The sequence below is a fragment of the Lepidochelys olivacea genome (genome assembly GCF_965140295.1).
Source record: "Lepidochelys olivacea isolate rLepOli2 genome assembly, chromosome: 11".
In the NCBI taxonomy this organism is placed as follows: domain Eukaryota; kingdom Metazoa; phylum Chordata; order Testudines; family Cheloniidae; genus Lepidochelys; species Lepidochelys olivacea.
The window spans coordinates 13,965,730-13,991,527 of record NC_140421.1 but is presented as its reverse complement, the minus strand read 5'-3'; the positions used below and the strand labels follow the sequence as shown (position 1 = coordinate 13,991,527).

The following is a 25,798-nucleotide window of genomic DNA, read 5'->3' as shown; positions in this document are numbered from 1 at the left end:
ATGATTGCTGCAAGCAGAGATCCGTGATTGTTAGGGCTTCTAAAAGACTGATCGTTAAGGCATTCAGCAGAGGTAGCGTGCTGGGGGCATAGGCTGGCTAGGTTGCAATGTCAACTAAAGCCTTAACTAAGGGACTTATGCCTAATATTATCCATCCTAATAACTATAGTGACAAATACATATAGGGCTTTATGAGAGTAATGGGGCTTAGATATAAGTCAGGATTCCCTAATGTTAAGTGCTCCCGCAAAACGCCTAATAAACAGCAAACACTTGAGTCCTGCCAGCATGGAGGAGTTAACTGCAATGTTAGCATCTTAAAAATAGAGGGAGGAGTCGAGATTTGAGTCCTGCGCCTGGAGAATTGTTGATGGTACATTAACCCAAACAAAAGGAAGTATTTCTTCACACAACGCACAGTCAATCTGTGGAACTCCTTGCCAGAGGATGTTGTGAAGGCCAAGACTATAAGAGGTTTCAAAAAAGAATGAGATAAATTCATGGAGGATAAATTCAATGGCTATTAGCCAGGATGGGCAGGGATGGTGTCCCTAGCCTCTGTTTGCCAGAAGCTGGGAATGGGTGACAGGGGATGGATCACTTGGTGATTATCTGTTCTGTTCATTCCCTCTGGGGCACCTGGCATTGGCCACTGTTGAAAGACAGGATACTGGGCTAGATGGACCTTTGGTCTCACCCAGTATGGCCGTTGTGATGTTCTTATGTAATCTGTGTAATGGCACCTTGAGCCTATGGAGATGAACACACTGGAAACACATAAAGAAATAATGTAGCATTTCCATTACTAATGCTTGGCCCTCATATAGTGTCTTAACGAACACTGACTAATTGAGCCTCACAGCCGCACTGTCGTGAGGCAGGCAAGCATTATCCTGATTGTACAAGTGGGTTAAGGCAGGCAGCAAGGCTGTGACTTACCCAGAGCTACCCCACGAGTCAGTGATACAGCCAGGCTTTGAGGGAGGAATTCCTATGCAGGGCTGTGTTCATTAGACCACCTGGCCTCTCATCAGAACTTGAGCAGAACAGGTCAATTCACTCCTTTGATCTGCGTTTCAGGGTTTGGGTTGTCACATAGGTGGATTATCAACGTACAGGAGTCCCTCCATTGCAAACCCTGGTAGCTCTGGGATTCCTTTTTAAATAGCCAGAAGGGTCTGGCTTTGATGGCCTCAGGATAAAGCACTCAGCTATCCCAGTGATGGGCTCAGTGGAAGAACTTAAATAAAAGAATGAGCATAAAATAAATATCCTGACTACTAAGTAGACAGATTTCAAAAGGTCTGGGCAGCTCTGCTCTCATATAAATGAGCCAGTGGCATTTTTTGTAGGTACAGAGCTTCAGGGTAGAATTTTCAAAAGCACTCAAGCCCCATTTTCAAACGGGACTTCGGAGTCTAAGGATAACATTTTCAAAGGTGCTTAGGAGCCATTGTCAGAAAAGACTCAGGAGCCTCAGTCCCATTGACTTTCAATGAGAGCGAGCCTCCGAAGTGCCTAAATTACTTCTGAAAATGGGACTTGGGCTCCCACTTTCACTTTGGAAAATATTGCCCTTGGTCAAACCTTCCTCCTTCCAGAGTCGTGAACCATGCTTCATGCAAGCTGCCTGCTCCCCTCCACCACAGTGGTGTGTCTTTGAGTATGTCTACACTTCAATAAAAGACCCACTGCACATCTGCGGCTGGCCTGGCTCAGCTCACTGGGACTCAGACTGCAAACGTATAAAATTACGGGGTCAACAACTTTCTACTCACACAAAACCGAACACCCTTGCTCCTCCCTCTGCCCTGCCCCTCCTCTGAAGCCCTGTCCATGTCCCACCCTTTCACAGAGGCCCTGCCCACTCCATCCCCCCTCCCTCGGTTGCTCACTCTCCCCACCCTCACTCGCTCGCTCATTTTCATCGGGCTAGCTCAGGGGGCTGGGGTGCAGGAGAGAGTGAGGGCTCTGGCTTGGGGTGTAGGCTCCAAGGTGAGGTTGGGGCTGAGGGATTTTGGGTGCAGGAGAGGGCTTCGGGTTGGGGCTGAGAGTTTCGGAGTGCGGGAAGGGGCTCTGGGCTGGGGAAAGGAGTTGGGATGTGGGCGGGGGGGGAGGGCTCTGGCTGGGGGTGCAGACTCTGGGGTAGGGCTGAGGATGAGGGGCATAGGAGAGTGCTCCAGGCTGGGACCAAGGGGTTTGGAGGGCGGGAGGGGGATCAGGGCTGGGGCAGGGCGTTGGGGTGGGGGGGGGGTGAGGGCTCCGGCTGGAGTGTGGGCTCTGGGGTGGGGCTTTGGATGAGGGGTTTGGGGTGCAGGAGGGTGCTCTGGGTTAGGATCGAGGGGTTTGGAGAGTAGGAGGGGGATCAGGGCTGGGGCAGGAGGTTGGGGCCCAGGATGGAGGCAGGAGTGCAGGCTCCAATGGCGCTTATCTCAAGCAGCTCCCGGAAGCAGCGGCTTGTCCCTCCTACACGAAGGTGTGGCCAGGCAGCTCTGCAAGCTCCGTCTGCAGGCACCACCCCTGCAGCTCCCATTGGCCATGGTTTCTGGCCAATGGGAGCTGCGGGGGCGGTGCTTGGGGCGGAGGTAGCAGAAGGAGCCCTCTGGCTGCTGCTACAAGTAAGAGCCGGAGATGGGGACATGCCGGCTACTTCCAGGGACCCACATGGCATGGACACTAGCAGGGAGCCTGCCAGCCCCTCTGCGTGGTGCCGCCAACCGGACAGTCAAAGGCCTGGTCAGCGCTGTCAGGATCCCTTTTCAACCAGGTGTGCCAGTCGAAAACCGGACACCTGGTCACCCTACTCAAAGGCCAGGCTCCAGCCTGAGCCACAGTGTCTATACTGCTATTTTTAGCCCTTCATCCTGAGCCCCTATCAGCTGACGCAGGCTCTGAGACTTGGTGCCTCATGTTTGTCATCACAGTGTAGACATACCATGCACACACAGTCCTGGAAGCCAGCACAGCTGTCTCTTACTAGTGCATTTAATAAGAGCATAGTACATGCCCTTTGGCAACCATTCTCAATTCATTCTAACAATGTGTTAGCGTTGGTATCAACCAGATAAATGACTCCCTATTCCAAAATAGCTCCTGGCTCCCCTGCACTGTGATTGGCTGGCTTAGTGCATGGAAATCCCAGCTCACTTATACCTATTTCTGTAAGTGCAGGATTACAATATGTCTTTGCAACACAAGCTACCCAGCTGATGGGAATGCAGAGAAGGCAAGAGAAGGTCCACTTCCTGTGGACATATCTTGTCGGAGAAGCAAGTTCAAACTTTTTTGAAATGCCAATTTCTAGATTTTCCAACGAGGAATTTTTGGATTATTAGTGTTTAAGCAATTTGGCAATGCATTTCCTGATAGGTGGAGAAACTAACACAGCAGATGCATTTATTATCCTTGCACACTAGAAGTGAAAGTACATGTGCAGATGTTTATTTTTTCCTGCTAAATGAATGCATGGTGGAATACAATATATTCTTGTTCACGGTCTCTAGATGTAGTCACTATACTGTGCACTGTACAGTGCAGAACACTTTATCCAAAGTGTTTAGGGGTTATAATAAACTTGAGATTTACATAGTTCTTCACATTCAAAATGCTGTACAAAATGTTTGAAAAGAGTGAAAGATTTGAAAAGGTGCAAGCTGAACATCTATTGGTATCAAAGCTTTGCTCCCATCTTGGCCTCAGCCAGCAGTGATGTGTTTAAAATGAAATTCCAACTTCAGAGCTCTTTATTTGCCTGCTTTGAGGCAAATCAAATTGGCCGAGGGTCTTCTGGGAATTCTGTCCATCAGCAATTTTTTAAAAAATAAATCCAGGCATTATTTTTATCCAGTTCTCATCTGGATCGTTTCAGGCCTTATTCAGTAATGTGAGCACTGTATATTTGTAGTGTTTGATCACTCCACTCTTATTAAAATATACTTTTGGTGCGTAACTGGACAAAAACTTGCTTGCGTGTGCAACCTTAAAGTAGCAACACCACGCTTGTGCGGCTGCACAAATCCCGAGGATTTACTATTCTTTTAAACGTTCAATTTTACAGTAGTCCCTGCATATCTCAATATTTAAAATTCATGGGAACTATACATGATATACACATTGCATTTTATTTTAACAATGGCACATGTGTGTAACTTGACTTAAATGGAGAAATTGTTCATCTTCCCTTATGGTTTGTTTTCCCCAGGGTGTTTCAGTTTTAAAACTGACTCAAATGGCACACGGCGCTTCCATTTTTGTCCTCTTGGAATGACTTCCAGATTGAAAAAGGGGTGTGTGTGGAAGGGGGCAGGGTGTCTTTGCCTATTAACTTCTAGCCCTGCAGACCCCCCCTGGAATCTGAACGTCAGTCTGACCTGGCTTCTTTCTGGCTCATGCATCACCAGAAATCAAGACTCAGGAGTTCTTTAACCATTCTGTTGATGATGAGAGAGCCAGAATGGAATCCAGCTCACTTCCCCATTGCTCTATTGACTCTGCAGTGCTAATAGGAGTAAAAGCAGTAGACTTATCAGGAAGCAAAAGATCACTCTGAACACTTCAGCGTACAGACAAGTCTAAACAAGCCACATGGGACAGATGTTAGCCATGGTCATTGATGCCTCGTTACTGGAATGCTCCCAGATACTATGGATACGAGGGTGGTATAAGAACCTCTCTACAATAGAAGACACGTGGGAAGCAGACTAATTGAGTAAGGAGGTACTATTTTTACATAGCATTTTTTAGAGTACTTCAACATATGCTGTTTTAATGGAATCCCACATGGGCAGTAAACCCATACGGTAACAGCATAAAAAATTGTATTGCTAATCAAATAGTTTCTTAGCTAGAAACTGAACTGAGGAAGACAGCAAGAATTACATGACTTCAAGATCCAATATCGTATCAGTGCTAGAAATGCTGGCAAATTAGTACACATGTTTTCAGGATGCTTGGCAGCTTCTTCATCCTATTAGGCCAGTAACCTGTGAGACTTTCAACCTTGTGCATTCATTTTACAGCCTCTAGGGATATGTCTGCACAGCAGAACAAAACAAAACATACATGGCAGCAAGTCTCAGAGCTGGGGTCAAATGACTCAGCCTCACAGGTCTTGCACTGTGGGGCTAAAAACAGTCATGTAGACATTAGGGCTCAGGCTAGAGCCTGGGGTTCCGAGACACTCTCCGTTTCAGAGCCCAGGCTCCAGCCTGATCCTAAATATCTACACTGCTCTTTTTAGCCCTGCAGCAAGAGCCCTGCAAGCCCAGGACAGTTGACTCTGGCGCTAAGACTCCCTGCGGCAGGTCTTTTGTTGCTGTGTAGTTGTACCCTAGAATGTATTGGGGGGAGGGGATAGCTCAGGGGTTTGAGCATTAGCCTGCTAAACCCAGGGTTGTGAGTTCAATCCTTGAGGGGGCCATTTAGGGATCTGGGGCAAAAATTGGCAATTGAAAGCAGGGGGTTGGACTAAGGTTCCCTTCCAACCCTCTCAGTGGAAGCATGTGGGACTCACCCCTGCATCACCTCCTGCTGGTGTCCTGGGAATTAGCTCTACTTCCAGCCTTGGAGCACCCGCTGCAGGCCAGTGGCCCGCTTAGGACAGGCCCCCGTGTCCCTTGTATGCTGGTGTGCTGCCCCCGGCAGTAACCCCTCACTTGCAGGGTCTCCCCACCTCACCTCAGTCTTTGGCTACTGCCCAGTCACTATCTAGCCCCCATTCAATGGGGCTGACTGCAGTATATAAGCCACTCATCACAGGCAAGGGTGGTTTGGACCTGCTGCCTCTGCCTACCCGCAGGCTGCCCCCAGCAACCCCAGTACCTAACTGGCCTTCGACTAGGCCGCAGCCTGGGGGGGAGGTTTCCAGGCCAGAGCTCCCTTGGCCTTCCCCCAGCCCTGCTCCACTCTAGGCACTTAGTTAGGCTCCCCAACAGCCAGGCCCTTCTCTCTCTATATGCACAGAGAGTCTGTTTGGAGTCCTGGCTCACAGCATCTTGTGGGGCCAGCTGGGCCTGATTGGGGCGTAGCCCCAGCTGTTGCTGCCTTCCCCAATCAGCCCAGGCTTCTTGTCCCCAGCCACAGCCCTCTCAGGGCTGTTCTAAGCCCCTCAGGACAGGAGCAGGTGTCTACTACACTCAGCTTATGTGTGTGTTTTAGCCACTAGGCAGTGCTGATCCCACATATTGACACTTTAGTCAGTAGAGGGCAGTAGCACACAACATACAAACATTGTAGGAGGTAGAGGGCTCAATACATCTCCCATTACAGTCAGTCTCCCATTGATTGCTGTGGGAGTTGGATTGGGTGCCAACATCATATTATTATATAACTGCTCATTTGTATAACTAATGAATTAGCCCACTGTTGCACTCTAAGAAACTTCCATGATTCTGGACTGAGTTACAGCCTTATCTAGGGATTCCTTGCTTATTAGTGTTTTGTTTCAGGTCACAAGGTTAACATCATTTAAAGGTAGGCTTTTTTTTTTCATTTAATACTAACTGATCCACTGTGATGCTTTGTTTCCTTTTGTCCTAACTTTTGTTTCTGGTTCACTTCTACCAACAGTTGTTTAAAAAGAAACTGAAGGGGGAAAAAATAATTAAGTTCAGCCTCAAGTGCCATAACTTATGTGAAAACCCTTTTGGATTAACTCTCCAAAAGAACACTTTGCCTAATGCAGAACGTTATTGCTTCACTTTGTACATTTTTTTTCCTCCCCATTTTAAATCTTTTCTCTGAAAGATGAGTCACAAGCTGGTACTTCCTGCCACTTTTCACCCAGGGATTTTTGCTGCCGGTGAGAACTAACAGCAAATAAATGATGTATGAGCCATGATGAGTCGATTGCTGCTGTTAGGAGCACTGTATCTTTCAACTGCAATCAGGGCACATTCCGGCTAGTTATCATTCTTAATTTTCCAAATAAGATGAACCTCTCCTGATCTAGTTGTGGGAGGGGAGGCTTGTTATCTCTTAGTCTTAGGAATTTAATGAGACTTTGAGTAGGAAGAAAGGATGGGTTTGGTATGAAGGATACTCTAGGGGATAAGGTGCTGCTCTGGTATTCAGCAAACACATGTTTGAGTCCTAACTCTGACACTGACTTCCTGTAGAACCATGGATAAGTTCCCCATCTCTAACGTGGGGATAATATTTCCCTAAATCATAAGGGTGTTGTAAGGATGAAATCCAGTAATGACTCTTAGGTGCTCAGAATGATGCAGGTCATTTAAGTAGCTAGCTAAGTACCACTTATAAGGAAGTAGATTCCATAGAGCTTCTTTCTTCTCCACCTCCCAATCCTTTTAAATGCCCAATTAATTACACTGAGGGACAGATACAGTTGGTCTGTTTTGTCATTACTAACAAGGTTACTTTTGAGAAATCTGGTAAAACTGTAGACTAACAATCACAAACCAGGAGGAAACATTTTAGAAGCAGCAATTTCCCAGCTGATTTTTGTTTTCCAAATAAGATGATTTGATCTTTACTCCACCCCACCATTCGTGCGGCTCCCTCCCCACCCCCACCCCCACCCCCAATCACCTGACTTAGCTTCTGGAAGGCAATGTTTCTTGGCCATGACTAACAAGAAGCATTGATCAAGATTTTGGGGGACTAGTTAAACGCCTAAGTCCATATTTAGGCTCCTAAATAAGTGGCCCTGTAGCAGCTGCTGGCTGTGCAGGCCTCTTTAAAATGAGCCATTTAATACATGCTTTCACCATAGCATACACTTGGGATTTGCCCCAGTTGCAGCTATCAGTGGGACCTGCACAAACCCAGAGTGGAGACAGAGAAACCACTCTAGGCTATCATTTACACCAGCTTGTTTCTGTTTCAATTGTTCACTCAACCTCTGTACGCCAGTTTCCCCATCACTAACTTGAGCATAGCACGTATTCAGAGGTGGTGAGAGTTCGTTAATGGTTATACTGCACGTCGAAGATGCTTGTCTTGTCTAGAGCCCAGTCCTGCTCACAGCAATGCCAATGGCTAAACCCCCATTGACTTCAGTGGGAACGGATTTCGAATCCTTAGCTATTACGCCCTGCAGACAGGGAATATCTTACTTTAGCAAAGTGCCATGAAAGTGTTCAGGGCTTTATTTGCACTAAGTATTACTACTGTGATAATGGCACCTCAGTAAATAGCATGTTTCTTTTCCTTGTAGTCCACCGTTGGATTTATTGCCCTGGTAGTCAGCACCCTACACACCCTCACCTTTGGATGGACAAGGGCCTTTGATGAAAACCAATACAAATTCTATCTGCCGCCAAGTTACACACTCACACTACTGGTGCCATGTACTGTGATCTTAGCGAAAATATTCTTTCGTTTGCCCTGTATCCACGGAAGACTGCGGCGCATTCGGAACGGCTGGGAAAAGGGAAGGTACGTGAAATTCACACTGCCCAGTGCAACTAGTGAATATTCAAGCGGAGAAAGTTCCAGTAATGTGTAGCAAAGCCTCTCTTATGATGGAGAATTTCAAAGCACTATGAAGATTTCTCGAGGTTTTTCATAATTGTGTATGTTTGGTATAATTGCCTTGTGGGTTGATATTCATAGTTGGTGACTTTAGAAAATCAGTTACCGTGAAACTAGTTTATGCAGTAGTATTTAAAATATATTGCTGATTCGCTAGCATGATTATTGCCTTAAAAAATCATCATGACGTTTGAGAGAGCAGCTGTAAATATATGTAGAAAATGAATGGAATTCTGTAGGTTGTATTGGTCTATTGAGACAGTAGCTGGTGGTACTCTGTACTGACACTTCTCTATTGGGGCCCCAGCTGCTCTCTTTTTTAAATATCCAGGGAGACCATTTGAATCCCCTATGATTATAAAGAAATCCTTCTGCATGAGACCTGATGGACCATCTGAATCTGCTGCTAAACCAAAACAATGTTTCTGAGCAGTGTGAGCGGTCCTTGGTGTTCTTCCACATGGGAAGTTGACTCTGAAGCTGAATGAGGACAGTATAAACCTCAGCATAAACTACTTAACTCCTGCCACCACAGCAGAAACATTATTGGAGAACTGTGAGATGTGCTTCCAAACCTGATCCCTGGACCCAACAAATTGGATGGCACATCTCAGTATTCACTACTTTCTCAAATGTGGACAGTGTATTTTTTGGTCTTGTAGATGTGGGCGATGCATGTGCATATTTGTACAGTTGGAAGAGTTGATTTATTTCCAAAGGTTATAATAGATTTTGAAGACAGCACCGTGCCTGAAGTGCATTTACACCTTAGCGTAATCTGCAGTGGTCATTGCCACCACATGTTCTCAGCGATATGAAACCAAAGTTTAGTGCATCCCCTAATGGAAGGAGTGTAACGATAACCTCCAAAAGGACTCGCAGCTTCATGATATTGACTCTGGGCACTGGGAAAATGACAGCTGCCAGCTGAATTAGCAGTGAATAATGGGGCGACGCTGTTTGAAACTACTCTTATTAAACTCAAACCACCTACATCTACAACAACTACTGTATCAGGTGTATTTGTTTCACCACCAGCAATGACACATCTGCCCTCTCTGTGACAGATCCAGTACATCCAAAAAACGCGGCTTTACAGCTATGAACATTCTCACAAAGGCTAAAACTCATCTGTCTCTGACCAAGTCTCAGTCATGGAATGGACACCAATGCAGCTACTCATTATGGGCCTGATTCTCCAGTGCCTTTCACCTTCAACAGTCATTTACTCAGCTACAAAGTGAGTGTCATACACTAGCATCATATGCAGTTACGTGCCGCCATGCGTATCATCTCCGGCACCCTGTGTCCGACTCCACTCCCCTGGCTTCCAGTTCTGAGCAATATTGCTCCTCCTCCTATCAGACGAGAGGTTGCCACTGGCAGGTTACTGGAGAAAGTATGCGCCAACTCAAGCCTGCCACTGCACAATGACCTTTTCAAACCACCAGTTACACATTTGCCATCACGTCGCCCATTATGGTCTCATCCGCCACGTCAGGATGTTAGGGCGGAAACATTCTGGCGAGAGGAATGGATATCTGTTATAATCCCCAACCAGCCCCTCGTCGCCAACCCCACAATTTGCCCACCTAGTTTTGACCTGCCCCATTGCCAATGGTCCCTGTTGAACAGGTGTCAGACGAGGCAAGGTCTCTGTGCAGCCAACCAGTACCACTGAGGCCTTTGTGACAGCCCTTTGTGCAGCTGCGGCACAACACAGACGATGCCGCACATTGTTGAGGAACGCCTGCTGACTAGGGTCAGCGGTGGCCTAGAAGAACTGCATCCCGCCACTGAAGATGCCATCGCTTGGCTAGACGACTACGCACACGCTAAATAAAAATACTAGCATCATTGGCAGAACTTCTCACTTCCTTGGCACAGGGGTGAACGATGCCCACACTCTGTGCAAGGCAGGGAAGAATCAGACCCCATATTTGTTTTTATCACAATGATTGTTCAGACTGTCCACAGTCTAAATTAATACACCATTCTTGATTGAAAACACACCAATGTCGTAGATGCTTTACAACACATGCAAATCCACAGTCTTTGCCTCGTAGAGATTCCAACTTGTTTGTCTACGACGACTGCCATGCTTTACAACAGATCCTTTAAAAAGGAGACTCCAGAGGAAATAGAAGAATGTCTCAAGAACGTAAGATGTTAAGATCTGGTTGTAATAACCTGGTTTCCTACAACGAAGTAAAGTACAAAAGTTGCTGCTGGACAGTGCCTTGAAGATATGACAGGAGTCAATACTTGAATCACCAGAGAATTTTAAAAGTTGCTGCTGATCAGAACTTGCTGTTCAGCCTTAAACTGCTGAGGAGAATAAGACTTACAAGCTGCTATTAATAGTCCCCCTGATGATATTCAGGTATTTCTGCTGTTGTATAAGAGTCACCCTGGAATCTCAAAACACCACGTCTTCCTACTAAATTAAAGGAAATCAAGACGAGTCAGTGTGCTGGATTTCATAATCACATGATAATTCCTTCAATAAGAAGTGAGTTACTGTGTGTCCCTGTTGTGCCTTTCAGGGCAGGGAGAATTATCGAGAACCCCTCCATGCCCAGATCATTATCTGCTAATGTCACTCGCAAAGCAGATAGATTTGACAGTAATATGTGCATCTGAATGGCAAATTACAGCTTCTGCGAGAGGTCTGAGCCAAAATCACCTCTGGTGTAATTCCATCCACTTCAATTTAACTCCTGGAAGCGAATTTGAATTCAGTCCACTTACTCATTCCAGCCTCCTGCTGTATTTCATCATCAGGCAAAGCCAACATAAAATCACTAGTTTTCACATTTTCTGGCTAAGGTAAAGAATCCTGATTCTGATGCTTATTCTCACATCTGTGCTTCCTCTCGCTCCCCTGCAGCAGGCAACCTGGTAGACTGCTACACTGTTGGCAAAAAAGAGGAGGGGGACAGAAAGTTGCATGAGCCTTAGGCTTTGTCTTCAGTGTTTGTGTAAAAAAAAAAAAAAAATTTTTTTTAATATCAAGATAACTTTTGCACTGAGACATAGGGTTTGGCATCAACAGGATCACTCACAGAGCAAGAAGTGGTAGGGCTGAACCTGTACTATCAGGGGGGTGAATAGGTGGGCCAAATCCGGACCACCAGTCACTTTTGATTGAACCCCAAAATATTTTTATTTACTTATTATCATTATTCTTGTTTTTTTTAATTATTTTCTTTGGTGTCTGGATCTTGCCTATACCCTGACCAAGAAATTTGGACCTTGACAAAAAATAATTGACTACCCCGGGACCAATTTCTCTACCTACAGAACTTAAGTCCTAACTTGTGCAACTTTCAGAATGACTCTACCCTTTGGGGTCTATATCCTAAATCCCTGATACTAAAATTTTGAATAATTTATTCTGACTTTGTAGAAATAATAATTTTTAAAAAGTGTTAAGAAAACTTTGAAAATGCTCTTTGCCTTTTTAACTTCTTTCCCCACTGCATTATTTGATGTAGCTAGGGGGTTGAGGAATGTTAGCGTAAACATTTCCTTGTTACTGATATTACTTTTGTACTCCGTGTTTGTATATTTGTTGCAAGATTTATAGCTGAAATGGCAAACTGTTTGTATTTTTATTTTCTGTTTTCCTTGTTTTGTACCTTTGGGGTATAAGAACCAATTGTAAAGCTGTGAGAACAGGGCCAGTTTTAATCCTCTTTCATCATTGGCCTCTCAGTCTTAGAATTATAGCTCTATAAAGATAGAATGAATGTGCCTGTATAATGGCATCAGTACTCACTCATTCTTGTGTGCTGTCTCTTTTTCTATAGACAATTCAATGTTAATCTAAAGTATCTTTCTGTTAAATAAAGCTATCAATAAAGCGACGTGATTGTCCAGGATTTAAATGTGAGAAACAAAACCCAATAACGTAAGCAGCTGGTGTTTGCTATTGTGATGGGAAAAGATATTACCTAGAAGGACCAATGCTCTGATAGACTTGTCAGTTCTATGTCATATCAGTGTAAGAGGGAATATTCCACACATTTGCATTCATTGTCGCTGTAATAGATATTTAATTATGTAGGCCTTTGTGGATGCTGATCATGGATATAATACAAGCTGTTGCAGCTCATGAATAGCAGAGCTTAATTCAGTAAGCAAAAAGTTGCCTTAATATAGAGCTAAAGAAGAAGGGGACAATGGATGAGTTTAGTGAGAGTGGAAAGATGCAATCTTTAACACTGTCTCTTTGGCCTCAGTTCCTTTAGGCACTACCGCAAAGAAGTGGGATAACAGATCCACCACTTCTAGATCTGCAGTGTAGCATTTTAATGAGCTAATTTGTAAATTGATTTTAATGAGTTAATTTAAATTCCTGTGCTAAAGTTTAGCCTCTGCAGGTACAGCTCTCTAACGCCTTCCTTATTATACAGGGCTTTTAGCAATGTTTTTGGTCTCCTGCTCTTCAGGGATTTACTGACAAAGTGATTTATCAAACTATGGTTAAATCTTAAGTGGGATGCAATTGCTTGAAAACTGCTAGAAGGTGTATTTCATAAAATTTCTCCAAGTCACCAAGAAGGCTCGCACAGGTATATTAGCTGTTACATCTGAAGGTTTTGTCACTGTTTGTGTATTCTCTATCTCAATATTTCATGCATCAAGTTAGTGGAATCTGTAGGTTGTGCCTTAGCTTTGAAACAATGGATTTGTTACACTAGTGATGTTTGGTTCAATTTATTGTTTAGTGAGTGGCAGTTTTGCAGAACTCCTATACAGAGTAGTGTCCCACTACCAAGAACTTATGTGAAACTCAGAGCCAGATAATTTAAATTAAACATGTGATGTACAGTATGTGGGTACAATATAACCTTATTTGCTGTTCTTGTTCATGGAGCAAATGAATCACTTTTCATAGATGTAGGGCTGGAAAGGATCATTATGACAATCTAAGTTGACCTGTGTAGTATTGGCCATGTAATTTGATGATTCCTGCAACAAACCCAATGACTTGTAATTGACCTAGAGCATCTCTCTCAGGCAGATGTCCACTTTTGATTTAAGGACAGCAAGTGATGGAGGATCTACCACACCCAGCTAGTCCACTGGTTAGTTACCCTCACGGTTAAAAATATTTGCCTTTGCCCCTGATTTGAGTTTATCTAGCTTCAACTTCCAGCCAAAATCAGCTGTTATCCCTCTTTCTCCTGGATTAAAGAGTCATCTACTATCAAATATTTGCTCTTAAAGAGATGTCTCATTCAGCACCCTAGAGGGAGTAGTAGGAAAGCAGATGCTAGAAGAGAGCCAAATTTGCTTTCTGCTAAGCCAAATTCCCACTGAAAAAATAGAAAAAGAAAATGAGAGGCTCAGCTAATGACTTATAGGGGGTCTTCCTCTCTACACCACTTGTTTAATTCTATGTGAAGTCATTGACTAAATACTATTAATCTGATTTAGTTCATGCCAGCTAGATGGTGGTTGAGCCTGAGGCTTAACTGCACACCAATGTGGGAATAGCCCAATACTTGACATTTTAACGTTAAGGCCATTGATGCAAAGGGGCTTCCTGATCTGGCCTCTTAAGCAACACATGTGGAGTATAGAACAGAATATAGAATATACATGCCTGGGGCATGTTTTCCCAGTCCACTGGCACCCTCATCCCTATAGACCCCGGAGGTGCAGATAACAACGCTGGCAGAATTAGACCCAAGTGTGATGTAAAACAAGAGCCTACCAGCAGCTCTCAGATGATAGGGAAAGTTTCAGCTGTGCAGCACTACATGCCACAGCTGGCAAAATGGGAGGCCTTGACAAATGCAGAGGTGAGTCTAAGTTTATATACTCTGCACCTTCTTCTGGTCTCTTCAGTGTATCCACAACCAACTCAGACTTGCACCCAATTTACACTCCTACCCCCACCTCTCTGAATTTGGTCCCTACATTATAAAGGAATTGGTTTCTGTAAATCAGGACTTGCCATAAGATTTAACCCACCAGTGGATCATGAAGGGATGCCTGCTGGGCCGCACCCCGTGGATCGCTGGTGGGGTGAAGCAAAATCATGTGGGTTCTAGGGTGCAACAGAGGGTGTAGGAAGGTATGAAAAGTTCCACTTTTCCTGCTGTCCCTCCTCTGCTCTATCCCTAACCCAATCTCACATCTGCTCCTCAGTCTTCTCCTTCCTTCCCAGCTCCTGGGATAGCTCTGTTTCATGCGACAACAGGGCCAGGCCCGCAACACTCCTGAAGTAAGTCTGCTGCTGGGAGAATAGAGAACCATCCCCCCACCCCGTCTTCCTCACCTCCCCATTGGCACCACCAGTAACCCACCCATCACATTCCCCTACTACCTCATTTTTACATTGGGGGTGATTGATATAAAATGAAATTTGACCATTTATTATTCATCACTAATGGGAACTAAATGGCTTGTGGATTACTGTACTGATTCTCTGGGGGCCTAGGACAGTTTTTTGCTCATGCACAAAAAAGGTTGAAAATCCCTGGAGTAATTTCCACAGTATGAGGCCAGAAGAGAGGAGTAAAGCAAGAGAAACAAAACTGGAAGATTTAAGGAAAAAACATCAGACAGGCCAGCCCGCACCCACACTTCAACTTTACTTTCTTTCATCTCCTCTGTACCCAGCCTTGCACTGGTAAATTAATGCATGTAGATAGAGGGGAGTCTGACTGTAAGGAAGTCCATTACATCCCCTTACACACCACTGGTTGCCCATTATCTGGGCACAATCTATGTGAACTTCAGCCATCATAGCTGAGTGAATCAATTCACAACACTGCAGCCTGCCACCTCTGTGCACCGGAATTCACATCCCACCTGAGTTGATCAAAGCTCAGATGTTGTGGCCTGGAGGCCTCAATGCAAGATTCCCTTTTTCTCGCTGCACGGGGGACGGGGTGGGGGGGACTAACGGGAGGGCAGGGTGGAGGGCATTAAGTATTGCTGAAGATTTAGTGATGGATTTTGCATGTATGTTTGTGTTTGCTCTGGGTGCTTCACCTTGAAGTTAAGACAGGCTTATTTTAAAGCTAGATAAATACACCTCAGCAACCTAAAACTGGTATACTCCAGACAACACACCAAATGAATGATATGGGGAGGTTAACATCCAAGCTGTGCAAAGGTTTAGACATGCTGGAACTGGCTATGCAAAGAATGCTCTTAATGTAACAGGAGGAATTTAAGATTTGACATCAGCATTTTGACTTCAATATAAAATGCAACACTGTCTGCAAGGAAAGCATAAGCGCTCGGCCCCAGAGAACTAGCACAGGCTATGCAAGTTAAACTAGTTCACAAAGAACTGTTCTTCACAAATGCTAAATATTTCCTTGCTCATACGGGCTTTGATATACTGAAGAACAGGCTGTGCTGACACCTGCTAGCTTTCTCTTCAGACAAAGATACATCATGCAAGTAGCTCTTGGGCTTTGCTATAGTTCTCCCCACCCATTGCACACAGCTCTATGGTGAAACTACACTTCTGTTTAAATCAAGAAGTGGACAGGGTTATGGTATGTGCAATTTTCTAAGAACCTGTTTCAGAAGGATCCTTTGACACTCTCCTCATTCAGATCACGGCTGGGACATAGCTTCTGTTTCGGGAAGGGCACGCATCCCTTAATGGATGCAAAAAAGAATTGTGTACCACTGGAGTGAATCTTTGCTGTCCCATCTGTACAGCAAATGCTGCATCCATGAAAACCTGCTGCAGTTAAGATGTGGGCAGTAGGCAGAGGGGGTGAGGGGGCAAGAAGGGAAGAGAAGAAAAGCACAAGGAAGGGATGAATACATTTAGCGAGAAAAGGGAAGGCTTGACAAGTTAACCTATCTAAGATAGAAAACAACCAGTCCATTGCCACTAAGAACAGCAAAAAGAAGCCTCACCTTTCCTGAGCCTAGTAAAGCCTAGAAGCCTCACCTTTCCATGAGCCTAGTAAAGAGGGACAGCAAAAAGAAGTCTCACCTTTCCTGTCCCTCTTTACTAGGCTCATTCATAATTGCCAAGTCTATGTGCTGAAGTCCAGCAAAAGGAAATAATGGGGAAAAGATCTGGTTTCAAAGAAGAGCAGAACCCTTCCTGAAACACTGCCAGACAATATACAAAGAGAGACAAGGGCAAGGTAATATCTTTTTGGACCAACTTCTGTTGGTGAGAGACACACGCTTTTAATCCACACCGAGCTCTTCTTCAGGTCTGGGAAACGTAGGCGATGTCTACACTACCACTTATGTCGTATAACTTATGTCATGCAGGGGTGTGAATAAAACACACCCCACCACCACTTGTTGGGGGTGGATTAATTATGTTGATGGAAGAGCTTTCTCCCATCATTGGTGTAGAGCAGCTAGACTAGAGATCTTACCGCGGTGCAGCTGCATTGGATAGCTATGCCACTGCAAGCTCTCTAGGGTAGATACCGAGTGTCACAGCGAAATACAAGGTGGAACAGATTGTTTAACATAAGTCGTTAACACATACTGTAAAAAGAAAAGGAGGACTTGTGGCACCTTAGAGACTAACACATTTATTTGAGCATAAGCTTTTGTGAGCTACAGCTCACTGCATCGGATGTAGCTCACGAAAGCTTATGCTCAAATAAATGTGTTAATCTCTAAGGTGCCACAAGTCCTCCTTGTCTTTTTGCGGATACAGACTAAAACAGCTGCTACCCTGAAACCTGTCATTATGCAAGGCATATTGTAAGAGACCATTCAAGGTGAAGTGGCCTATTAACGCCTCCAGTCCTAGGGAGGAAAGGGGGAGCAACAGCTGGGGATGGGGGCAGCTAGTGGGTTACAGATTGTTGTTATAAGCCATAAAGCCAGTGTAGGCAGACACACAACTTTTGAATTTGTATGTAACTTAAGGGCTGGTCTACACTGCCAAGGTTTTTCGTCAAAAGGCAGCAGAGGTGTATGACACTCCTCAGTTGCAGCGCTGTAAAAAAAAAAAAAAAAAAACCACCTTGACAAGAGTCATAAGGCTTTTTGCACCAAGGTTTTATCGCCATCGTGCCAGTGTAGACACCATGCCTGATTTTAGCGCTGTTATTGGCCACCGGAAAGTGTCCCACAATGCCCATGCTGACCACTCTAGTCAGCAGTTTCAACTCTGCTGCCCTGCTGCCGGGTGAACAACCTTCTGTCCCTCCCCCTTTAGAGCCCCAGGAATTTTGAGATTCCCCTTCCTGTTTGCTCGGCGCACATCCTCCGTGGTGACCATGGCGGCTCCACACAGCAAACGATTTCCCGCTTGGACCACTGCGGAGCTACTGGATCTGATGAGTGTTTGGGGCGAGGAGGCTGTCCAGTCCCAGCAGCGCGCCAGCCGTAAGCATTTCTATATCTACGGCCAGACTGCGTGCAGCTTGCACAAAAAGGGCTATGATCAGGACATGCTGCAGTGCAGTGCAAAGGTGAAGGAGCTGAGGCATGCGTACCACAAGGCAAGGGAGGCAAACCGTCGCTCCAGTTCTGTGCCCCAGACCTGTCGTTTTTATAAGGAGTTGGACGCTATCCTAAATGGCAACTCAACTTCCACCGTCAAGCACACCGTGGATACTGCGACAGGTCTGAAGCCAGTGGAAAGTGGACCTAGCCCAGAGGAGGAAGTCATTGATGAAGAGGTGGAGGCTGAAGAAGATGTGGAGCCCACGGCAGGGCCGCCCAGTGGTGCATCCAGTCAGGAGTTTTTTCCACTCCGGTGGTGTCTCAGCAGTCACTCTGTGGCGAGCCAGGAGAGGAGACCCCTGATAAGTGGTTTAGCTTTGTGAAGTTCTGAAGTGGGTTGAGGGCAGAGAAATGTACAAGACTGGCTGTGTTTCTGTGTGCTGGGCATTTCCACACGCAGCTAGGCAGTATGGCAGAACAGGGAGTTGATGCACTCCGAGATTTCATGAGAATCCTCCAGAGAGAAACTTTCCTGGAGGTACTCAGCAATCCTCTGCCGGAGGTTCCTTGGCAGAGCTGCTTTGTTCCTTCTCCCATTGAGAGACACTTTCCCATGCCACTCTGCAATTACCTGGGCAGGGACCAAAGCTGCACACAGGCAAGCAGCGTAGGGACGCGGGCAAAAGCTGCAAGCATGTAGCAGATGCACCTTTGCTTCCTTGCTTACCCTCAGGAGTGAGATATTTTCCATAGTGACCCCGCCTGTGGAAAACGGTGGGGAAGTTTAGAGTGTTGACCCCCATAAGTGCCTGGGGACCCTTTCACATTGCTTTTCTGCAATGAACAATGCCCCTGCCCCTGCCCTTGGGTTCACTCACCATGCTTGGGCTGTTCTCCTGCATGAGTGTTTGCCTAGGGTCACCGAGAAAGTGATAGGTATGTTACCAGCTGTGTATTTTAATGCAGTGTTTCAATGCTCTCTGTGTAGTTGACAATAGTGCTTCTGTTTATTGTTAATTATGCCTCTCTAGACATGACCTTGTGAACCCCCTCCAACAGCAGGAGAGCGTCTGTGCCAGATAAGAAAATGTCCAAGACAGAGCAAGAAAGTTATATTCCGGGAGGTGCTGCTGCAGTCAAAGGCAGAAAAGTTTGAAAGCAAGAAGTAGAGGGAAAACAACAAGTGGGAAAGGAAAGAAAATGATGCGTACAATAGGGACGCCACAGAGAGTCTGATAAAAGTTTTGGACCATCAAACTGACATGTTCCAGTCTCTCATAATGGTCCAGACTGAGCAGATGCGTGCTTGCCCTCCCCTTCAACACATTCAGAATTCCTCTGCACATTCCTTTCTGCTTTCTGACACTTTTTGCTTTCCTCTAAACTCCACACACACACACACACCCCCATAGACAGCATTTCAAACGAAAGCTGGACTTATGCTCAGCTCTGAAAGTCAACCCTCCTTCCCCCCCCAAGTATCTTCTCCCCCCAGGAATCTGTGTGTGTCTGTGTATCTGTGTGTAGTGTTGGGTTGTGATTTATTTCACAATAAAAGCAAAGTTCTTTGAATTATAAGCACTCTTTATATGTTTCCATGCAAGTTATGGTAGCAGATGGCACCTGCAAATCAGCAGGCATGTCTGTCAGTTCCTTAATTGAATCCTAGGCCTTAACAATCACTACTGCTTCCTAGCATATCAAATTTAATTAACCATTGCAGTCCCAATCATAGCAACAAACATTACTGGTTTTTATCTTCAAAGTGTTGCCTCAAGGCATCCCTGATTCTTATTGCCCCACGTTGCACCCCTCTAATAGCCCTGGTATCGGGATGCTCAAAATCAGCAGCCAGGCATTCTGCCTTCACAGTCCACTCCGAGTAAATTTTTCACCCTTCCCTTCACAAATATTATGCCGTGTGCAACATGCGGCTATAACCGTGGGAATATTCTCCTCACTAAGGTCTAACCTGCCATACAGGCACTGCCAGCGCACCTTTAATCGGCCAAACACACATTCAGCGGTCATTCTGCACCTAACTCAGCCTGTTGTTGAACCACACCTTACTGCTATCTGGGTTTTCCATGTACGGCTTCATGAGCCATGGCATTAAGGGGTACACTGGGTCTCCCAGGATCACTGGGCATTTCGACTTCCCCTGTGGTGATCTGGTCTGGAAAGAAAGTCCCTGCTTGCAGCTTTCTGTACAGGTCAGTGTTCCTAAAGATACAGGTATCATGCACCTTTCCAGATCACCCCATGTTGATTTCGGGGAAGGGGTTAGAATGGGGGCAGGGAAGAGGTGGGGCAGGGGCGGGCCTCATGGAAGGGGTGGAGTGGGGGCGGGGCTGGGGCAGCGGGTGTGGGGGGGGGTCAGTGATGCAGCCCTCAGGCCAGTGTACTAGTCCTCATATGGCCCTCGTGGTCATTTGAGTTTGAGACCCCTGCACTAAGCCCTGGATAGGGGAGGCAGCATCGTTTTTGTTATTGAGTCTCCCAAAAAACCCTACAAATATACATTACAATGATTTGGATGTGAACCTGTGCATATTTAATTGTTTTTCCTAAAGTTAATTAAGTATTTTAGGGGGAAAGTGTCAGTGCGGCCACCAGTGAGAGTTGGTGGCCGCACTGTGAGGCCACCAAAAAATTTTTTGCAAGAACCCCTTGTCACCCCTCTGCAGTTCGGGAAACCCATTTCTGCAAACCCATCCAGAATTTCATGCACATTGCCAAGAGTCATGGTCTTTCACAGTAGGATGTGACTAATGGCCTTGCACACTTGCGTTAACACAGCCCCAACAGTCAACTTACGCACTCCAAAATGGTTCACGACCAACTGGTAGCAGGCTGGAGTCACCAGCTTCCACACTGCAATCGCCACGCACTTCTCCACTGAGAGGGCAGCTCTCATTCAGGAGTCCTTACGTCACAGTGCTGGGGAGAGCTCACCACACAGTTCCAGGAAGGTGACTTTCTGCATCTGAAAATTCTGAAGCCACTGGTCATGATCCCAGACCTGCATAACAATGCAATCCCACAACTCTGTGCTCGTTTCCAGAGCCCAAAAGCGACATTCCACTGTGATCAGCTGTTCCATGAATGCCAAAAGCAATCTAATGTTGCTGCTTTCCATGTCGGACACGTCAGGCAACTCTGACTACCATTGCCTTCGTAACTTCAAGAATAACTCCACTGCTATTCGTGATGTGCTAGTGAGAGCTAGCAGAGCAGTGGAGATCAGCGCAGGATCCATTCCTGCAGATAGATGTGGCAGGGCAAGGAGAAAACGAGACGTTGAAAAATTTTGCAAACTGAAGACGGGAGCACATGGAATGCTGGGACGGAAACCAGTGCATCACGGGGCACTGAGCCTGGACCCATGATGCGCCATGATCCCCTGTGCCTTCCCACAAGACCTAGCAGCAGAAGAGGGAGAGCAGGACTGTGGGATAGCTACCCACAGTGCACTGCTCTCATTGCTGATGCAAGTGCCGCAAGTGTGAACACGCTATGCTGCCAGTGGAAGACAATGTGAACACACAACAGCAATGTTCTTTAAGCGCTTTATCATCAGCAACCTAACTCCCTGTGAAAAAACTCTGCCTGTTTTTTTCTGTCCCGTGTACACATAGCCTAAGTGTTTCCAGCGATCCTGCTGCCACTAACTTCAAAGAGAGCCCATTATTTTCTTACTGATGTGACCAAGCATGGACAAGTACAGCATGTCCTCTAATCACATTCCCACCCTGTTGGCTTCAAGGATCCCTCTTCCTCAAGGCCTGAAGTCAGTTTCTCTACTACTGGGCAAGGAGGACAGGAATCCACAGCTGTTCTAGACCAGTGACAGGTGCTACATGCTAAAGGTTACCTGCAAATATTTTTTCAAATGAACTAATTGGAAGGTAGTGTGCTGAATGCCCCCAAAACCAAAAGAGGAGCATTTGTCCTTCTCCATTCAATACTTGCAGATCTCTTCTAGAACAAAATAACTTTCAGAGGGTAAATCGGTTCCCCTAATTAACACTGACACTGTACAACATACCTCTTAGACTCCTCCTTGAAGATCTGGGAAGGTGTCTTAGCCAATGACAATTGGGAGCATTTAACATACCCATTATAAATATCCATGCCAGCAATTTTTTCTTAACAAATAGAAAAGCAGCATGAATGTCAGGAGGTAACAGAATTGTCTCTGGAAAATTCAGATGCCTGCACAATCAAGGTTTGCAAAAGGTATTTTAAGCGAACAAAGTGACAGTTTTAATGTGTAAAAATTAGGACAGTTGAAGACTGGTTTTGTATCCAGCTGACTAGATATAACTGAGAATTTATTCAGCCAGGCACCATTGCTCCTGCTGGCAATTCCTTCCCATTCAAACTTCCTCTTTGGTCCCACTGCAGACATCTTCCCACATCAACATCTAACTAAGCCTCCACTCCCTGATGCCACTTTTCCCCAGCTCTGGCCTCTCCCATTGCAACTATCCCTTCCCAACTATTGTGATCCATACAAAGTCCTGGATCTGTTTCTTCTGCAGGAGGGTCAGTTTATTCCACCATCCATCAGACGGTAAACCTCAGGCTGATTTAAAATCAAAGCAACTCAAGATAAAGACTACAGTTCTGTTTGGTTTATAGTTTAATTTAGAACTGGTGAGAGATGACACGCTGATAGCCCTGGAAAGTAAAATCCTCATTATTCCCACAATGACTAAGAGCACAAGCAAAATCAGTATAAACTAGCCCACACTGCCATGGGGAAAATCACCTCTGATCAGATGTTAGTTCAATCTCCGTACCTATTTAGTCAGGGCCTCTGCTAAGACCACAAACCAGGGTACCAACTGTGGTGGTATTTTCTTGTGAAAATGAGCTGACCATTCCATAAGAAATTGGACAGAGACCTCTAACTCATTTCACACTGGCTACTGGAAGTAATGGATGTCAACAACTTTTGTTCACCACTCAACTGCTAATCACACTCAACTGCTCCAGAATCAAACCAGCTTCCAGCGATGAAAGGCCCCATATTCCATTACCAATCCTCTCTGTATTCTGTTCCAACATTCTCAGTTTGAATAATAAGTCCTGGTGATTTTCTATGCCTTTTTGGGAAGACTGAAATGCTTTAAAGAGCTGGTGAAAGTAACACAAGTAGAACAGTATTTCAGAAAGAGTCACAGTATACAAGCAGTGTTCGAGAGCATAACAAAAGGCTCTGTCATGCTATTGTACAGCACAGCCCATGAAGTGCCGCTGCCTTATCCCTGCAATTTCATGGAACAGCAGTATTAACTCTTCCTGGAGAGCAAGTCTGTCTAATCATTCTAGGATGACTATTCTACTTGTTCTTAATTTGGTGAATGTAGCAGAAGAGTATAGAAGTTCCAGGAACTAATAGATAGTGACACTATGGGAGTACTCATCTCCAAGAAAGTGGGAAAGAATTGCTCCCTGTCATGGAAACAGCTGCCCACAGACTGTGCCTCCCCTCACAAGAAACGCAATCATTCGGGTTTTATTTTAATACTGAACTGAACCGAGGAGTGTTCACTGGCTTTCACACCATTTGGAGAAATGCCTGATGTCTGCTTATGCATACTGATGTCACACAAGAAGTCAAGTTGCTACGCCTTACACCAAGGCATCTCTGTGAAATGATGCTAAAAACAATCAGGCTGGTCCTTGAACACAAAAGCTTCCAGACAGTCATTTGTCTGTTTCATCACACTAAAAGGGGCTGGAATATAGAGTATAAAGGAAAGCATTCACAACTGAAGAATATGAAACTGAATCAGCCTGCACCATTAAAATAAGACAGACTGAACATAAGATGAGTGAAATAAAGCTATTATTTGTAACCTAGGGATTCCATCACCAAGCTCTTGAAAATATCCAGTGAGTTGGTCATAAAAAGTTTCCTTTTTCCATAAAAAAAGGATACCATTATGACAGGATTTTACATACATAGCTAACGACTCTTATACTTAATCCACCACTGTAGAATCACACCACCAGAATGTGTGTTACAGGTCTGAGTTCATCTATACTGCTTACATTGTAAGATGTAAGGGGGGAGAGGGGAAATGTATGAAAGGAAAGCAAATTTGTGTCATTGATTTTTTTCCCCCTGGATCTCAGCATCCTGAGAGAAATGAGTTTATACAATAAAGAAATTGCTGCATTTGTGAGGCAATCCTCTAGGATTTATTGATTAAAAAAAAAATCTCATTAAACAGAAAAAAAAAAGAGTTTTAAACGGGTATGAGAAAACAAAAAAACCCAGCTCTCTTGGGATCGTCACCAGGCCGAAACAGGATTAGCTTTGTAGTTTCTGTAATCTTCTTCACAGAAGAACGCTAATTCAGTTTCATTTGCTGAAAGGGATAAAAAATAAATATTCAGCATGCCCAATAAAAGCATATGCTTATTGTATTAACCACATAGCAGCCTATTAACATTAATTAGAACCTCAGAATGCATTCGGTGCCTTTTTGGTTAAAGGCAATCACTAGTCACCACGTTGTTTATTTTTACGTTAGACCCAATTACCATGTGTTTTAGTCTGGTTAAAAAGAACTAGAACATTGGCATATAAATGTAAACAAACATCTGCAGAAACCTTCAAGTCTAATTTCACCAAAGGCTACAAAACAATTTGGACAACCTAGGAGATTGCACATTTATTCTTTCTCAGAATCCTAGAAAACAACAAAGCTTGGGTTTTTTTCAATCCATTATTCAGTTAAGGAGGGAGAAAAAACCTCTTTTTTCTGAAATAAGCCTGCAGGTATAATAATTTAATACTTAGAGGATTAGTAGAATATTTTACAGATCACTTTACATTCTCCCTCATGGCCCATCAAAATATGTGTCTGAAGAAGTTAATTTTTTGCCCTGCTAATGATTAATTCATAAGGCTTCAACAATATGCAAAGTGAACGACACAAATTGGCTTCCCCAGCAATACCTTCAAATACCTCTAATTATTCACAGGGGATATGGCACAGCTAAAGGACCCACAAAGGTTCAGAGCAGTCACAATTCTTTCAGCCCAGCAGGTCAAGGACTTCCTCTTCTAAAACAATAAGTCAGCAACATTACTAATTCAGAGTGGAGACAAATCTGATGGAAAACCTTCACAATTATTAAACATGGAATTCTTTAAGGTGCTGAGCCAATAAGTTCTGCCTTTGCTTTTTAAATTAAACCTGAATTTAATGAAGTCTGCCTGTCTTATACAAAAGGAGCAGGAGAGGTTTTAGAATCTTGACTTGGAAAAAGACAAGATTGTTTGCAATGAATGCTGAACACTTTATTAACATACATCCGTGCTCTAGAAATAGGCACACATTAACTTTGCTGACTAGATAATAGCTGTAATAATAATCACCACCACAGAGGATTTCCTAAAGATGCTCATCTAATAGCCTCATAATTTACATCTTTCCAGCCCAATCCTGCCGAATGCTAAAATCAATCCTTTGTAGTTGAGGAGGGTGCTCAGTACCTCACAGGATTGGGCTCCTGGCTTTTTGAAAAGGAAAATTCTAGTGTTTGCCTCTAGCAAATGTTGTGCAGCGAACATATTTAAAATCTAAACATATCAATGGGAGATTTGCAATTGATTTCAATGGAGGCAGGTTCAGGACCAGAACTACCGTCACATGATACTGTGCATCACTTATTTTGTTTATTCTTTATATTATCATAGTGCCTAGGAATCTTAGTCCTGGACCTCATTGTGCTAAACACTGTACAAACATAGAATGGAAACAGTCCCTACTCCGAAGAGCTTTTGCTATGTTTTTATTACTTACCAGAAATGCAAATCTACTCTAAACGGATAAAAATACAGAGTTGCCAAAGGTCTTACTACACTATTGCTTCTGTA

The 25,798-nt window shown here is 44.6% G+C and overlaps 2 protein-coding genes across 6 annotated transcripts in view; one reads left to right on the top strand and one right to left on the bottom strand.

Annotated features, from left to right (window-relative positions):
* STEAP3 (STEAP3 metalloreductase) overlaps positions 1-19,455 on the top strand; it is a 43,708-nt gene extending 24,253 nt beyond the window's left edge. Inside the window, exons 5-6 of one of the 2 annotated variants that reach the window (XM_084643556.1) lie at positions 8,177-8,397; positions 18,930-19,455. In XM_084643556.1, the coding sequence (XP_084499682.1) occupies positions 8,177-8,397; positions 18,930-18,981 (273 nt within the window). In that variant the 3' untranslated portion in view covers positions 18,982-19,455. Of the gene's footprint in view, positions 1-8,176; positions 12,363-18,929 lie in introns of those variants that run through there. The other variant, XM_084643555.1, reaches the window with a different exon arrangement.
* Positions 11,318-25,798, bottom strand: part of LOC311528481 (UPF0538 protein C2orf76 homolog) — a 32,406-nt gene continuing 17,925 nt past the window's right edge. For 2 of the 4 annotated variants that reach the window (XM_084643558.1, XM_084643557.1), the window contains one exon: positions 24,085-24,281. In XM_084643558.1, the coding sequence (XP_084499684.1) occupies positions 24,205-24,281 (77 nt within the window). In that variant the 3' untranslated portion in view covers positions 24,085-24,204. Of the gene's footprint in view, positions 11,408-24,084; positions 24,282-24,884; positions 24,983-25,798 lie in introns of those variants that run through there. The other 2 variants (XR_014713611.1, XM_084643559.1) reach the window with 2 other exon arrangements.